General features: G+C 42.0%; 1 protein-coding gene across 1 annotated transcript; it reads right to left on the reverse strand.

Moving 5' to 3' along the window:
• Positions 1-4,596: 4,596 nt before the first annotated feature.
• STMND1 (stathmin domain containing 1) lies at positions 4,597-14,175 on the reverse strand. Its single transcript, XM_054285454.1, is given in 10 exon segments — positions 4,597-4,683; positions 4,686-4,792; positions 4,795-4,924; positions 5,360-5,430; positions 5,433-5,481; positions 9,309-9,388; positions 9,391-9,483; positions 12,467-12,494; positions 12,680-12,762; positions 14,076-14,175. Coding segments are annotated over 10 exon segments (828 nt in total).
• Positions 14,176-17,638: the final 3,463 nt, after the last annotated feature.

Genomic DNA, 17,638 nt, shown 5'->3' on the forward strand with positions numbered 1-17,638 from the left:
TGCCAGCTACTCTTGTCTATCGATTATTAGGGGCTTATTTGAGAATGTGGTCTAGATGTGTATTTTGTGTCTCCCCGAGGATGTAGGGCATAGTGGTAAATTGTGTCTTACTTTTTGTGAGACAAACATTTGTCCCAGCTGTTCAGACATTGTTTTGAAATTGGAGGGGTTTGGTGGTTCAGCAGCAATGGCTGGTATTTTAAATGGAACATTTTTGTTCAGCGTATAAAGAACTGCAGTGCAGCAAGGACAGGAAAAAGCCTAGTGACTCCTCTGCATGCTGGAGAGAAGGCAAACTGGGTCATAAGGAACAGTATCAGAGGAATAGAGGAACAAAATGAGGAAGGGAAAAGAAAGAGACTAAATCAGTACGAGGGGGGGAGAAGAAACACAGACTCGTGAAGGGAGGAGCTCTGACCATGCCCCACAGGGACCTCCAGCAGCACTCACACACTGGAATGAGCTCCATGGACAAACACGAGGGTCAGCCTCAGGCAAAGCAGCCTGGCACTGCGAGCTCCCTCCAGCACAGGATCCTGCCTACTGCCTTTCCTTCAGGCAGATGCAACCCCACAAAAAAATCAAACCTGGTCCCTGATGCACTGATTATTATTTTGAGCATTTCTTTCCCTTCCTTTGAACTCTTAATTTCAGCATCACACAGAACATTTCCCTTCAACAGAGGTGACTCTTGTAGGAAAAATCTCTGAGTATGGCTGGCATTGCTCCCTGCGGCAGAGTTGCCTCTGGAGTAAGAGAAAAAGCAAACTGATAGTACATACATAATTTTACTTCCCTTGAACTTGTCTTTCTGTATTCTTGGAACTCTATTTTTTCTCCCGCTTTTCTTCCTGGTGACAGCGTGAACGAAGTTATTCACATCTTTCTTGTAGCTGGGTATCTTAGGAAACTGACTTAAAAGGGACGGCGGCATAAATACAGCAGGCACGGAATATTCTCCCTTCCTGTTCAGAAGCTCAGGGGGGAAAAAACAAAAAAGCCGCAGGAATGAACACCTGACCCCCCCCGGTAGCAGTGCCGGGGCGGGAGCAGCGCCGGGACAGAGTTCCGCGGGACAGGGTGACCCCTGCCGGGGGCGCCTTGTGCTGGAACTCCGGGGAAAATCCCAGGGCAGGAGCAGCGAGCTGCGCTCAAGCCTGTGTGCTCAGAGGAGCCTGACTACGTGCTACAGCATCGTGCACCGACCATTTCTTCATCATGCAAGCAGGAGGCTCAGGGACTGCGGGCTTGTCCCCAAACAGCCGGGGTAGGAATCCTCTGGCCCGCACCAGTGATGCTGATGCACTCAAACATCTGCAGCTCCGACTCTGTTCACCTGGTTGCTCTGCCAGTTCGAGTTCAGTCTCAGAAAGCTGGCTGCCCTCTGGTAAAGATCAAGGGAATAAATTCAGGCAAATTACTCCAATGGAAACAGGTCTGTGGTGGTTATGTCTGAGGAGAGCAAGCCCTGGCTGGGCTGACCTCCAGAGATGCTTCTCCTCAAGTCACCCTTGCCTAGGCTTGTGTGTCTCCCTCCATGCGTGGCTAGCAGAGAGAGATTGCCACTGACAGGGAGACCAGTGCTCTCCTCCACAGTTGCCATGGAGTTGTGGGCTTCTGTTGCTTTGCTGGTGCCTTTTCAACCTGTCAAGGGACAGGGAGCAGTGCAAATGTGACTGTGACACAAGTCTGTGGAGCTTAGTCATGAGAGCTGTTGAACTGTGCCCCGAGGGTTTTGGTAAGAGACCCAGCAGTCAAACAGGAGGAGATCTAATACTTGAAGGCATTTTAAAAGCAGACACCTGGCACCTATTTGCTGTCCTGGTTTTTTTTTTGTGCAGTTAGCCATGGCGAGGAGCCCTGCAGTTGTCAGCTACACACAGTGTAATTTTATACACAGGAATATTCACAATGTACTGTTCACTTGAACTAAGTCAAAACAGCAAGCTGTTTCTTTGCTCAGAAATGTAACTGAGTTCTTCCTGCTTAGCTATTCTCTTAAGCATCAAGAGACAAGTCCAACATCCACTGAAAGTAATGGAAAGACATGGATGGTTTTCAGTGGGAGTTAGATCAGTGTTCAGTTAAATACACAATTCAATAAGGCAGGCTTTAACTGCTTCTCTTATTAATAACACAGAAATTAGTTTACTCAATAGAGACATTTGGTCTTTATTTTAAAAGTATTTCTAAATCCAGAAAATATTTAAACTGTGTGCCCAGCCAAGAGTTTGTATCTTGTATTGCAGGAAGAGGCTCAGAAGCTTATTGTGTTAAAAAGCATGAAATTGTGGATTTCAGCAGATCCTCCTAATAAAGGCAATTATTAAAGTTGTTGTGAAGTTTGTAAAAGGAGAAACCCATGTGGGGTTTTTCCCTGAAGTTGCCTTCCACACAGTGCTCAGCCTCTTCCAAAAGGCATCCTAGAAAGACTCAGAATGGTTCTTCCCCTGGTCTAATGGGGTCAGACAACACAACAACCCCTTCACAAAGCGTGTACCAGGCTACCTACCTTTAACGTGCACCCTGCCCCAATAGATACAGGTGGAAAAGTTACCTGCTCTGGGTTAAGTCCTTGGATGTGCACAGGATGAAAAGTTGAGTGTTTCACTTCTGAAACAGATTTGTGCCCTCCCCAAGTAAAGCTGACAAGCTAGACAGCATCACTTCTCAGCCCACCAGTTGAACTACACCATGCCCCAACTTCATCTTAAGTTTTTGATTCTAGGAAGTTTATCTGAGGTAGCCTGCCATTAGTACTACACTTCTTGTTGCTTTTTCCAAGGTATCTTTGCTGCAGAGTTGATTTGAGAGATTAACAATCACGTGTGACACACAGATGAGCCAGACAGAACCACATGAGTGGTCCTGCTACAAAAAGGCACTTTTACTGATGCTATGCTTTTCTCTCTGTATCATCAGGGGTTTATGGGGCTTTGTGCTGCAGGGAGTTAAAATTCTTGCCCAGGAAATAATGGAAGAAATGGCATTGGCTGCAAAGAGATGATCATTTGCTCTTCTGAAAACATGACAAGGCACTGGGAGACTATTAGCACTTGAGTGGAACAGTCTGTATGGATGTGTGTATATGCATACAACAGCTTTTATTCCATACCTGGCCAGATAACCTTAGCTAAATGTACCTAAGAAACAAAATTCAAGGAACAGCTTGGGTTAACTGTGTAGAGAGAATGTATCCTCAGGTCTCTTATTTCTCCTATTTGTCAGGTTGTTGGAAAATTTTGAACCAGCTGAATAAAGCTTCTCTATTTTCTAAGGGGTTTTTTTCTCATTTTCCTGTTTCTCCATTGTAATTTCCAGGAAACACAGGGTGATTTTCAGGTTTTCTTCTCTATTGCTAATACAATTTTTTTGCAAAACATTCCAACTGGACCAGGCCTGGAGGTGGGCTGAAAGAGTCTGCTCTATCTAATGGGCTGTCTTTCTCAGCTTCTCAGGTGGGATCCCAGCTGCTTAGGAAACGAGATGATCTCTTGCTCCTCCCCTTAGTGATTTAGTACAAGTCTGTCAAGAGAGGAGAAAGCAGGAAAGCTTTTTTTATTCCTGAGAGTGCTAGGAGAACTGCCACAAAGCTGTAAAAATCGGGGCTATCTTTTAATCTCTTCTGCAGTGCTTGGCCTGTGATTTGAGAGAAGAGTGGTCCTATGCTGCAGCTGGATTTCCTTGGCTGGGAAAGTGGAAAGGAAGAATGTGTCACCTGTAGCTGAAGGTAAGAAAGTAAAAAGCCAGGCTAGAAGCAGAGGTGAGCATGGTGTGAGATTGGTGAGGAAAGGAGGTGGGCAAAGCCAGTAGCATGGACCAGAAGGTGATGGCAGGGCTGCTGGCAGGGAGACTACAACTGGCATAATTGCTTTACTGGTTTTTTGGAACAGCTTTACTGGTTTTTTGGAAGAGCTGGCTGTAATAAATGTTTTATGCCCATTCAAGGTAGGGCATAGAGGATTCCAAAGTCAAGAGACTGACCAGACATACAACTCTGGAATAGAAACAGTCATCTCCTTGCAACTCACCTGTGCTCTGTATATCTCAGCCCATCAGTTGTTTTCTGCATGATAATTTTGGTATTTGTTCTGTCTTTCCCTCATATGCTCAATGCTTGTCAAATAGATGTTCTTGGAACCTGTTGTCACCTTATTGTCTGAAGGTCTCACCTCTCTGCCAGTCTCTCTGCATTGTTAAAATTCTTAGGGTCCCACCATGTTTTTCTACTGCCCCAAATCCCTGCTGGTCACAGCTTTATCCCTGTGTGCTCCTGCTTTTATGTATTCTTGTGTGTATACAATGTGTTTCCAACCTCCTGATCCCTAGGAAAAGGGAATCTTGTCATGGAGCCAATAAAGAAGTTGGATAAATTTAATAATATAATAATAGCAAGTTAAATTTGATAGACTCATGATAATGTGAATGTGCTTGAATTTAGTGACTGGCTTATTACTAACTTGCCTCTTCCTGCTTCTTCTCACCTGTTTCTTCTAATTAGTGTGTTGTTACACACAGATGAGATACCTTTTCCCAGGTGAGACAGGTAGTAGCAAGAGTCAGCTGTGCCCCATTATAAAACATTTACTTCTGCCCTCAAAAAAGACATTTGCAGGGAACAGAGGAGTTCTTCATATTTGCAAGCCACAGCCAGATTGATTCACTGATGCAGCTGTAAGTTACCAAGACTCAGTGACAGTGTCCTCCTCAGTACAATTGTTTGTTCTGTCTACTGCAGTTATTTTCTTCAGCAACAGCTCTGGCTCAGCATCTAAAGGTGAGGGCTGAGGGTGTCTGTACCTCCCTGGCTTTCCAAACTCAGGCAGTCCTTTTCAGTCTGTTTCTTTGTGGTTTGGTGAGCAGTTTCTGGGGGGAAAAATGATGTGATGTGTTGTGGTGTTTTATTCAGTTCCTTTTCCCTAATCTAGAACAAAATCCAAAATCTGCAATGCTCTGTGCTGAGGGATGGTAGTAGGTATTTGTCAAAAACATGCAGCAGTTCTTTCTGTCTTTCTACCCCAAATGTGATCAGAAGATTATTCCAGTTATCACTGAATTTAGTAAATTTGTTCTGGTGTCCATGGGCTGTGAATCTTTTGCTGTAGGAACAAAAAAAGACTGCTCCAGAAGTTTCCTCTCTTGTGAATATTTTTAGAGTAATCTTCCAGGCTTTCAGCAAAAAAAAGCCCCTGGAGTTGTAATGTTTCTGAGATGAATATAAGACCCACTGTACTGCAGTTAATCATATGTTGTTAGTAGGCTGTACATAAACTGTCTACATTAGCTTGATTTATTAAAAAGTAGAGTGTTTCAGGTGACAAAACAAACACTGGAAAAATACACAGCAGAATTAGATGACCTGTTTCTTTGCTTTAGCAGAAGGCTTCATGTCCTTCACTGTAAAATCACCCACTTTCTCATTTCCAATTTTTTTTCCAGCCTAGCTGGGGGTTTCTTCTGTGTCTTTCCCAGAGCATCCCTCTGTAGAGACATTAAAAGCTTTCAGCAGGGTATATTTTGTTTTTGGGGTGACACTTTGCTGCTTGCCTTCTGCCTTTGTGTTTCATGCATGGAGGTGATGGACTCCAATACCAGGGAAAGCCTAGAGTAATGATGTGTTAATAACCTCACTCATGAGGGAGTGTTGCCTGCAGTGAGAATTCCCCTTTGCTGGTGAGTGATGTGTCTGTGGAGCTTGCAATGTTGCTGTACACCCAGTAGACGTGGGGATTTGGTAATGAGGTCCTGAGGATTTAGAGAAGTTACTTGATCACTGCTGAAGAGATTTAAGAATGGTTTTGTTAAGCTTAGTAATCATAACACTGGTCTCTGCTGCATACAAATGAGCAGCCCAATCCTACAGCCCTGCTGCTGAGGGCAGCACTTAGTCCTGGAAGATGTGGTGATTATGTGATCAGCCAGGAGGCTGAATTCTGCCATTTTCTATGTGAGGTTTAGCAGTGTTAAACCCACACCGAGGACCTAGGGTTGAGGTAATCACTATCCTGTTACAAGTTTCCTGAGTTATCTGCTCCTCAGCCTTTTATTGCCATAAATAACTCTAGAAGTCAGGCCTCACTGCCAGAAGTGTTAAGTGCTGCAAATAGTAGAGAAGATGACTCATGAAGTGAGATGAAGGTGGAGCATGAATCAGTAGGAAGAAAACTGATATACAAAGGAGACATTCTGAATGCAGATGACACAAAAAGTCTGAACAAAGCAATGTTCAATCATCATAAAAATGAATCAAAAGGGATTTTTGTAAAAAAAAAAAAATAGAAACTCTTCTATTTAATGAGAGAGATCATTCCAGTGAAAGCACAAAGGTGTTGTACACTGACCATGTTATTCCTTACCCAAGACAAACTATAAACTGCATATAAAGAGATGGGTGGAAAATTCTTCCCAATATGTCCAAACAAAGCAGAGTATTCAGCAAGCAGGTTGCTTTCCAGATTGTTCTGTGTCTATACAAGCTAAGAAAAGAACTTGTCTTTGAGCTAAACCGTTTTGGAGATCAAGAGTCCTCATAGCTTCAATGAACCCACACCGAAAGCTAACAGCAAAAGAAGCACTAAAATAACCTGAGCCCATTCCTTGTAAATGATAACTCATGATAAGGAGATTAAATACCCACAGACTGTTCCATTTGAAATGACAGCTTTTGGTGCTTTTGCTTACCCTCCAAAAGTTTGCACATGTAGGAGTGCCTTTAAAAGCAGACTTGGGAAAAAAGGTACCTGATAGATGACATCCTACAGCTGTTAATGCACTAAAGCATCCTGTTCTGCCTACAATTCAACTCCTGCCACTTCTGGGAGAAGGGGTGTCTATTAAGAGTTCAATGTAACTCCTCAGAGGTGAGAATTAAACATCTTCATGCTGACATCACAATGGTACTTTAGGCATTAGAAAAGGGCTCCTTGTTGAGGGGATGGTCAGGCATTGGAACAGGCTGCCCAGGGAAGTGGTTATGGCACTAGGCCAGTCAGGGTTCAAGAAGCTTCTGAATGGCACTTAGTCATGTGGTCCAGTTTTTGGTAGTCCTGCCAGAAGCAGGAAGTTTGACTCAATTATTTTTATGGATCTCTTCCAACTTGAGATATCCCATGATAAACAATCTCTTTGAAGCAACAAAGGGTCAAAGAGGTTCCCCCTGCCCCCAACTTCCAGCAGGTGCTAAAATGTAATAATGGAAGGAAGACTAGATATCTGTCTTAGGTGAAAGCTCTGTCTCTGCTAGCATTTTTAATAAGAACCACTGTGAAAATTGTAGAGGTTGATTTATCCTCCATACATGGTGTGTATGGCTTGGCTTTGCGATGCTAGATCCATAAAATGTTGCTCTCAAAGATGCTGCTGCTTTAGAGCAGTAATGCTTACAAAAAAGTGTAACAAGGCATCCTAACCTGTACTGCTTTGAGTTCCTTTGCTGAGGATAAAGTAAGGGATGGTTGGAAGACCAAAGCTAGGAAATCTGGAGAAGATGGGTGACGCTGCCAAGGCCTAAGGGATGCAGAACTATGCACACAAAGGGAAAGCTCTAGCAAGCTTCTCTCCCCAGTATTACTGTAAAAATAATCTCAAACCTGGTTGTACTCATCTTTTATAGTGTTGTGAGGGTCATGGGTTCATTTCTTCATTGAAGGTAGTGCTAGGACTGAAACTTGGCATAAATTCATGCTTATTCCTGGTCAGTTCCAAAGTTTCAGATGTGAATTTACCTGTGTGTTAATGAGCAAAATTCAGAGCTGCATGTTGTAATTTGCAATATGTCTGGGTACTGCACCTTTTCTACTGTGTCTCTGTTTGATCTGCCTATTCATAGGAAATCTGCTGGATTTGAGCTTTAATGGAGTAAGTTATTCTCAAGGAAGGCAGCACAAGCTGAGTTTTCTATTGCTGCTAAGGGAGAGCTAATGTTGTGTCACTAACAGCTAGTGACAGATTTATGTTTTCACTTGCAGGCTACCCAGCAGTGGGCCCAGCTCAAATATAAAGTATTGCTTGGAAAAGTTGGCTTTGTTAGCAAAAAATATGAAGTTCATTTTAAAAGCTGTACTCATTTTAAGACTGAAAGAAGTGCCTTCTTCCTGTTGGGAGAATAGAAATTCTCTAAGGAGAAATAGCAAAGACTGAGTTTCTGTCAATAAAAGAGTGTGTGTAATTTAATACCAGGCAGCTTTTTAATACAATAGGAGAAAAAGAGCAGACAATTGCCTCTGCTATGAAGGGGAAAAATACAAAAACCTGCCTGCAGTATGTTACCTAAATTTAGCCACAGAGGGACCAATCCTCTTGGATACTCAAAAATCTGTGTGAAGTAAAAGCTATAGAGAAGCTGTACTTGGAGACCCTCTATCCCCATTTTCCAAAGTGCTGGTAATAGGAGATGTGTTAGGCAGCACCAGTGGCCAGACTAACACAGCCCTTGCTTGTTTAGTCCTTTTTATCTCAGAATCACAGAATATCGAAGTTTCTGTGAAATTTTCTTTTCAATAATGTAAGTGGCTGAGGTTAGAGATGTGTGAATGGCTTCCCTCAAATGATAAAGCTACTCAGAATCATCCTGGGTTCAAGCTTGAATTGCTCCCGTGTTCAAGCAGTGGTAGAATCATGCTTTGAACAATGCATATCCATAAAGGTGTTAAACTCCTTACAGATGTCCTGCAGACCCTCTCTTTCTTGACATCTGTACTCAAAAGCCTATGTAGGAGAGGCATCTGATCCTCAACACAATGCTTGACAACAAAATAAAAAACTTGAGTTCAGAAGCCAAAATAAGCCACAGATTATAATTCAGAATGCAAAGAAGATGGACACTAGCTTCTTAGTCAAATATCAGTTCTATATTTTTTTAAAATCCATTTCGTAATGGTTGCTTAGGTTGAGATCAAATATGAATTGTAGGTTTCTCAGAACAGTTGCTATTAAAGTTTTCTATGTCTTAATTTAAGTTTCATTTTAAGTCCTGATAGCAGCATTTCTTCTAGTTTCATGGGCCTGAGAAACAAGCTTGTATCCCTTACTGGCATGTACTTCCAGTGAGTTTTTCAAAGAGTAGGTTATTAGCACTGTTATTACCTTTGTCCATATTTGAAACAAGCCCTGAAACTGTAAACAATGGAAGCTATTGCCAACTTCTGTTGTATTAACACTCCTACAACACAGTTCTCTGTTAAACAACTTGCTTCTAAAAGTCTTAGAGGACAAATGTGTGGATGCTTTTAGAGTACAAAAGCTGCATCTCAGGGTGCTCACAGCAGAGCCAGAGCTGTAGCCGGAGTCCAGTTTCATGTGACACCTACCTTGTTCTCATATGCTTCTGCAGTTCTGGCAGTGGTACTCTGACTCTTGATTATTCCCTGCATCCTCAGCTCCTCAAGAAAGATGATTTTTGCCTCTCTGTTTCCTCTAAGGGTGATGATTTACTGATGAACTCATTGGTGAGCGGTGTGTCATCAAAAGATGTAAACATTAAAGCTCAATACTTGTACAGCACTTGGCATTCAAGCAAAGCTTCAGGATGTATTTCCAATGCCAGAGTTTTTGTTTAAGAGGTTGCATAGACTGAGACTGTCCAGTGGAGAAGGCCAGCTGGAGCCTCTCTTCACTGCTTAAAGTTTGCAATAAATGTTTTAGTGGCTTGAAGAATGGTGCAGGTGCCAAGTCCAGTTACACCCAGAGGCAGGGGTATGTTCTGGAAAGCATGGAAGCTTATGCAGAAGTCCCATGAAGCCAATTTTTGAGCATGTTCCCAAAAGGGTCCATAGGAGCTCTTGATAGTTTGAATTCTTAAGGGTTCTGTGATCTGGTTGGAGAAAGCCAGACTAGGATGGTGTAGTACAAGCCTACTAATGAGCCATGTTGTAAAGATCATTGTTTGTCTGTTAAACAGACCCAAATGTTCATGCATTTTTGTGGTATGTGATTTTTGTTGTAACAGCATTGCTACATTTGAGTCTGATCATAAGCATTTCAACAATTATATGTTTATAGACAGCATTAGGACTAAAACCCAAGTTATTTGATAACTCTTCTGAGTATCTGTTTAGTTTCCACATATTAGACATGAATAAACAATGAGCAACTTTAGGGCCAAGACCCATCATGTTTTGAAGCCCTCAACTGACAGTTCTACCATCTGCCCAGTCTCTACTGGTAGAAGTGAGAGCTCTTGTATGAAAAATGCTTGGACCAAATCAAAATTGCAGATATTTGACATCTGCCAGTCTTCATAAGCAGAGTGAGTATGACAACGTTGTCTTATTTTTTAGTTGTAAAACAAAAATACAGAACATCTACCACCCTGTAGCTGACTCTGCTCCTAAAATAACCAAACCAGTTACCCAAAAAGCACTGGGGTTCAGCTGTCAGTCAGAACATGCAAATGTCAGAAGCCAGTATACAGCAAAATGCACCCTGGCAAAAAATAAAAGCAGGATGAGTGGGCAACGCTGACAAGTGATGTGAATTTGTATTGGTTTTACTAATCCATTCAGGAGAAAAAATGTGGTTGAAGTGTCTTGGTATGGTGTGGTTTTTTTTGGTGTTGGAAAAAGAAGATTGAAGCATGATCTCAAAACTTTCTGTTTAGAAATTTCCTGTGAAGTTATCCTTTAGAAAGTGGGAGGAAAGCGAGGTTAAAATTAAATGAAACTGTTTCAGAACAAGCAAATAATTTTGTTCAATATGAAATGAAATCCTTTCATTACATCCTTCTGTGGTATTGGGAGTTAAGTCTTTTTTAATGATTAGCAAACACCACTAATTACTCTTTTTGTGTTCTATTTGAAATACTTTATTACAGCTTTTGTTTATTGTAGAGAGTAAACAATCACTGTAGATACTCCATTTAGCATGTTTGTGAACCATAAGATGTTCACAGCACTTGAAAAATATAAGAGTTAAACTTTGAAATAAGGGGGCTGAGATAAACCAAAAAATGGTCCTGCTTCTCCATTAGCAACTCTTACTGCAGTGGTATCCTAAGATTATAGAAAAGTTTGGGTTTAAGTGCTCACTTGCATATGAAAGAAAAAGTTCTTTGCACACATTTGCTCATTGCCATGATGATTTTTGGAGTTTTTATTTTTTTTCATATTATACCTGGCCTTGCAACCTCTGGTTGCATATGTGAAGAAATAAAAGGATATTTACTTACTGTCTCTACTGCTGCTTGTCAGGGCATGGTATTGGCTGTGGTAAAAACTGGCTCATTGTAACACCAGACTGAGAGCCCTCCTGTGGGCAACCTCCCTTCCCAATGTACTGTAATCCCAGCTAGAGAGGGTCCCCTTGTGCCCCTGGGGACAAGGCTGGGTTTGTTCTCTTGGTCTGTTCTGGGCATCTTCCAAGAAAAGTATTGACCCTGCTTCCTCTTCTGATAGTGAGGGTTGAGTCATGCAGAAGAGCATCATCATCATCAGCTACTCTGTGTTACTATGGCATGGCTTTAACCAGTGCTAAGAGCTCAGTCTGCATGGTGTCACAGCAGGAACGATTCCTAGTGTGGAAGTTGGCTGTAGCAATAGACCTTCAAGATTATTTCCTCCTAGGTCTGTGTTTGTGAGGCTGTTATGAACTTCTGTTGTTGTTAACCTGTGCTTGGGTTATCTGAAAAGAAGTAAATCTTCATGGTGGTTCCTTGGGGAAGATTTCCTCACTTGTCTCATCTTCAAGTTTGGCTCTGTCCTTTGAAGTCCCTTTTAGTCAAGCTGCCCCAGCCTGTGAGGCTCTATCTCTGTTCCATCAATGCTGTCATTTCTAGTCTACAGCAAGATGAAGACACAAATGTGAAAAGCTCCTTGGGCTTCTAAACATATAAGGGGCTCTCTAGAATAGTCCTATAGAATTGTGGGATTCAGAGTACAGTGGAAGACAGAGGCATTCCTGATAACTTATCCATGTTCTGTCACAGGTGGATGGTCAGTGAAGGTCTCTTGGACCATTTCAAATTAATTAATCAAAATTAATTTTCTATTTTCAAATTTCAAAACAAAGCATAACTTTAGGCTTAAATGTGGCCACAATCCATTTTACTCTATTGAGAGTATTGCTTCAGTACTTTAAGGGCCTTCTGTATGCAGAACGTTGGTTAGAAATTTAAAACTGAGTTTTAAATTAGCACTTGGTAAGGTGTTAGTTTGTGCACCTTCTAAGCAATAGCTTTGAACCTCCTAATAATGGAGGATTAGAGCCTCAGTGTAATTTGTCTCTTCTTTGTATGTTTGGGCTTAAGCCAACTCAACTTTGAAAGCTTCACATATATATCTTGCATACATAATATTTGCATCTATACAAGCCCCCTGCCTCAAAATAACTTTTTGAGGCAAAATCCACCTTGCTGCAGTGTTGTAATTCATCACTGGTGTAGGAGATAAGTGTCTATAATTGTATCTTTAATGAGGCAAGTGGGACAGACTGTGAAAATCAACTTTTCAGGTGCTATGAAATCAGATCATACCTGTGGCCAAATGGTGAATCTGCTTTCCCTGTAGCAGGATTGCATTGAGCTGAGTGAGTGATAGCCTTTTTCCTTCAGAGCTCCCTGACAGAGCCAGAGCCACCCCCAACATCAGCAAAACGATGTCTCTGTGTGCCCATGTCCTCCTGGTACACTCTTGTGCTAAGGCATCTCCTAATGTATTTCAGACAGAGTCCATGGGGAAGAGGTCACCCCCTGGCTTTTGGCTCCCTGGTGGTTCTGTAGGCCCTCAGAAGGCAGCTCTGCCACTGCACCCTGGCTAGAAATATTGTGGCCTAAGGGGAAATTGTGACCATCTGCTCCTTGCTGCAAGTCTGGGGAGTAGGAATGCCCAATTCTCTTCCTTGAGAGCCTGGTTATTTGTTATCACCATGGAGTCTAACTGTTGCCAGGGCCTGTTTCTACAATAAATAACTCCACAGAAAGCTTTCTACTTATGTCTTGGCATACAGACATCATTGTTCTTGTCCAGACACTCCAGAAGATGGAAGAAGGGACTATGTTTCATCTGTGGAGCTGGGATGCTGGTCTTGGAGCCCCAAGTCTCTTCAGGGCATTCAGGGTGTTAGTGAACCTCCTGTGGGGACTCAAGCTGCTGGATGAAGATACTGTCCTGTAAAATACACACATTTCAATGGCTGGTCAAATTTGTTAAGTATACTTCAACACCATTAGCCATGGAAAAAGATCAGTTCTAAATCTGGAATTTCAGGTAGTAAGGCAAGCTTCTAAATGGGAGAAAATGTCATTGGGAGACAAGGACAGGCTAGGGAGAATGTTTTAAGCATCCTTTGAGATCATTGTACAATTTCTTGATTACTGTTTGAGCCTGTTCACATCCTTAGATGTCTGTAGGAGATTTAAAAAAAGAAAAAAGCAGCCATAGTTTATGCTTTCAAGAGGTTGTTATAAACGACAGCAGAGAAATGTTAAGTCAGTGCTGTCAGTTGAAAATCATGTCTTAGGTCACTTGTGCTGACATCATCAGCTAGTTACAGTTAGAAGAAAGAGAATATTTTTTCCCCAAATATTTACATGAAACAGACTCTTTGTATGAACTAAGGATTCAAAACCTTTTGAAGGGGAGCAAAAGCTCAAGTAATTGTTTGAGGAAAAAAAACTCAAGGAGTTGTTTTTTTTAACTTCCTGGGACCCTGGTAACAAATGAATTTTATGACCTTACTCCGACTTGTGGCAACATTTCTTTAAAACTTGTCATATTTTCTGTGTATTTATGAGAAACTGAGATGTTTACATGACTAATGCCTCTTTTAAATAGTAAGGCCAGTAGACTTGCAGAATCCCATGAACCCCAGTGCTGAGACAGTGTGACTCCAGCCTAAGCGATCGCTCTGGCCGGCTGGCTGCAGGCAGCCTGCTGCATTGCTCTTGTCTCCAGTCCAAGCTCTCAGCTGCTCTGCCTGGAAAGCTGAATAAACTCATTTGCATGGCAGGGAGCCCGAAGTGATCTTCCCTGCCCCAGTGCACCCTGCCTGACTGTGCAAAGCACTGCCCTAAGGTTCCTTAGGGCTCCAGGTTCTCTCTGGGCAGCGCCTCTGCCGAGCCCAGAGCGTGTGTGGGGCTGCGCCTTCTGTGCCGGCCTCCTGGCGCTGCAGGGCGCGCTCAAACGCGCACCTGCTGGCTCTCGAGAAACAGCTGTCTTCCAAAACATCCCGTTCTTTCCTCATCCCTGATCAACAGGGACTTGACTCTTGTGCTCTGTCTGCATTCACACAGAATGCAAGTTTAGTAACCTTTTGGTGTGTGGGTATTTTGTTGTTGCTGCTGTTCTGTTTTCTCTTTAGCAGATGTTTGCCGATTGCACGAGGTAATGCTGAAATGTGATTGATGCTTGATGTAGGGCAGAACAGGATGTACAGGTTGAGCTTCTTGTTTGCATTTCTGATTAAATGCTTGCTGTGATGGTGCAGTTCTAAAACTTGGTTTTAAGTAAATAATAGATGGAATTTTAATCTTTCAAAGAGGTGACTTTTATTTGTTCCTTCAAACACAGATAAGATGATAAAATGGAAATAACGTCACTTATCAAAGTAAGAAAATTGATTAAATGCTAAATCATAGGCTGTAGCATAATCAAAAACTAGGTAAGCTTTATGATTTATGCTTTACAAATTGATTATTGGCACATAAAAGACAAGACAAGGGATAGTTTGAAGAAGTATTGTACATGGGATGTAACAAGTGGCATGAAATTGGCCCCCATTAATATTTATGGCAAAGAACTTTCTCAGATCTCAACAGGATTTGTGCACTTAGAGCCTGAACTTTTAATATCTGACGCACAAGATTCAACTGACATGGGGAACAGTGTGGTTGTGAACAATCAGAGCTAGAGGCTTTCAAGAGCAGACTGCTCTCATGCTGATGCTGACTGATGATAGAAAATCCTTTCTCTCATTCTAGCAGCTTTTCATTAATATGTAACATTAAAAATAAGCAAGTTTCAGTACAGTCAAGGCAGCAGGATGTGTGCTATGTGAAAAAATAGCAGATTTTCATAAATACAAATTAAGATATTTCCCTTTAAGAAAACCCACGGAATGGAACCTATGTGAAGCACAACATGGAAACTGGAGAGAAAGAGGAGCTGTGAGAAGACCAGTAATGGTGGGAAAGGGGAAAAAAGTGCAGGTCTCTCCATGCTTTGTCTTGTGAGAATAGAAACAAAAGCCAGTCATAGGGATGTGCATGCTGGGGAATAATCACTACAAAATCAGATAGCTGTTTCTATAATTGCTAGTGGAATGTGAAGGAAACTGAAATGTATGATTATTTTAAAGTGAGGAGAGTTGTTTTCAAAACTTCCAAATCTGAAGCTGTTTGATGGCTTGCAGGATGCTTGGGAAAACTAAATGGCAGGCAGGACATCCTGGTATCTGTGACTTTATCAGCTGTCTCTGATTTATGCACCTAAATTAGTGAGCTGCTGCAGAGAGGGGAGAAAAGTACTCTCCATGGAATGGCATTTCTGATACACAGCAAGGCTTTGCCGGTCCTGCTAAGTGAACCATGTGAACCATTTCCCATTTAGTATCACCACCCTGACATATATGCAGATAAAAAACATTCTTCTAAGGCTTGGAAGTTGACTGCAGTTATTAACAAAGCAAAGGTTGGCTGGTTTGAAAGGGAGGGGCAAATTTCTGAGATTCTAAGTCTGGTAACAGTCCTGCTGACTTTGAAGAATAGAAAGTGATGGTGGATTTTTCAGGGACTCTGAGTAGCCATATTTCTCTTTGAAAACAGGACTGAATAGTCAGGTGGCTAAAGAGGAAGTACCCTGACAACTAGTGAGCACAAGTAGTCATTTGGAGGGGACTTTGAAGCCAAAAAAAAAAAAAAAAAAAGACTGCAAAACTGCAGCCCATACTGTGCCTGAAGAAGGAAAAGGGTGCTCATTTTCCCTGTGCTCTGGTGACTCCCCCTGGAAGGAGCTTGGGGACATGGGTGATGGAATAGAGGGGGAAAACACCCCAGGAGAGGGGGGCTGAAGCTGGCATTGAGTCAGGGGCTGTTGGGGGGATGTAGGCAAAAAAATGAGCTGGCTTTTGGAATGAGCAGAAGGAATGGCTAGAGAGAGAGATGAGGAGGTAGGCCTGAATGCATGGGATGACTGGAAACCAAAGTCCAGCAAACATGGACCAAAACAAAGAATTTTTGCAAGTCAAAGCCTCTGCAGACTGTACAAGAACTGCTGCACTTCAGTGACTGGCTGCTTAGCTAAATCCAAACAGGCCTTCACACACAGGCACTATAGGATGTTTCTTTCCCTGTGGTTTTCTTCTATTCTTAATTTAAAATCTTACCTGGGTAGTGGTAGATCAATATGTGAGTGCTTCCATCTCTGTCTCATGCATGTCATGTCAGGCTCTAGGTCCTCCCAGATGGACCAAAGAGCTTGCAGAGCTGACCTTTAACGCAGAGCATGAATTTTGACAGATAGCTTAATATTTGTAAGAATGGGATGATGGCTGAAATGGTGACTGTAGTCAGTGGAGACCTGACTTGGTTGTGCTTTGCTAAGCCAGCTCCATGGCTGGCTCTCTTGTGTGTGTGTTGTATTTCAGTGCTGTATGTGATCCAAATGCTGTATGTAATCTCTCCATGGTGACTGCACAGTATTTGTTTCTATTTAAGGAGAGAAAGAGGTCTGGGTTTTCTGCCAGAATTCCCACTCAGGTAATTACACTTCTGCCTGCAGAATTTCCCTGTAGCTTCAATTGTAGTAGCTGTTCTTCGCTCCCGCTACTAAAAAGTGTGAACATAGACCTGCTGCTGTGTTTTGGGAACACAGCAGTGCCTGCTTGGCTCAGGCAAGTGAAGTGACCCTGCTATGCACCCTTTATGCTAGACTTGCCCCTAGTAAAAACTGCTGCATCCAGTCATGCCACTCTGCAGCTCTCATCTTTCTGAGCCTGACTTTGGCATAGCAAGTTGGTCTTGATAGTGAGACACCCAGCTGGAAGCCAATGAAAAGATGATTAAGAGCCAAGAGAAAGCCATATGGAGAGAGAGAGAGGGATTTCTCTTTACAGAGTTATAAGTAAAAGTGTTTATGTCTTTGGATCCCTCTAGCTGTTTTTTCCCCCTTATTTGCATCAGTTTTATGGGTGGGAAGTGGTTGCAGTTGATTAGCAAATGCTACCAAATCTCTTTAGCTAGAACAAATGTTGTAAACAGTAGATATTTTGGGCAGCTCTGTCAATATTAAAAATCAACATGCCAACATTGTAATGGTAATAGCACATATGTCATCATTATTATGTTAATGTTAACTCAAATACTATATATGATATCAACATAATATAAAAAATATTGTTTTGCAAAATAAGAGATACTGAATGGCCTCTTGCCTCAAATTGACATGATGCAGAGATTTTTTTTCCCTGAACTTAAGACAGCAGATTTAATGAAGTCCATTGCAGTCTGAAAACTCTTCAGCAGATGCTGAATTATCTGTGAAGTCAAAGTAAACACAGACTGTGTTCACTTGGAGCCTTATACAGAGATTTCAAACAGAGGATGTCCAACATTAATAAGTTAAGACTCATCAAACATAGCGTAGATAGTAAACAGAACCAAGACAATTGAAGCAAATTATTGATTCATGGAATTCATTCTTTCTCTTCA

The sequence above is a fragment of the Melozone crissalis genome, unplaced genomic scaffold, assembly GCF_028551555.1.
Source record: "Melozone crissalis strain CALT ecotype California unplaced genomic scaffold, PUWL_Pcris_2 ptg000042l_1, whole genome shotgun sequence".
Classification (NCBI taxonomy): domain Eukaryota; kingdom Metazoa; phylum Chordata; class Aves; order Passeriformes; family Passerellidae; genus Melozone; species Melozone crissalis.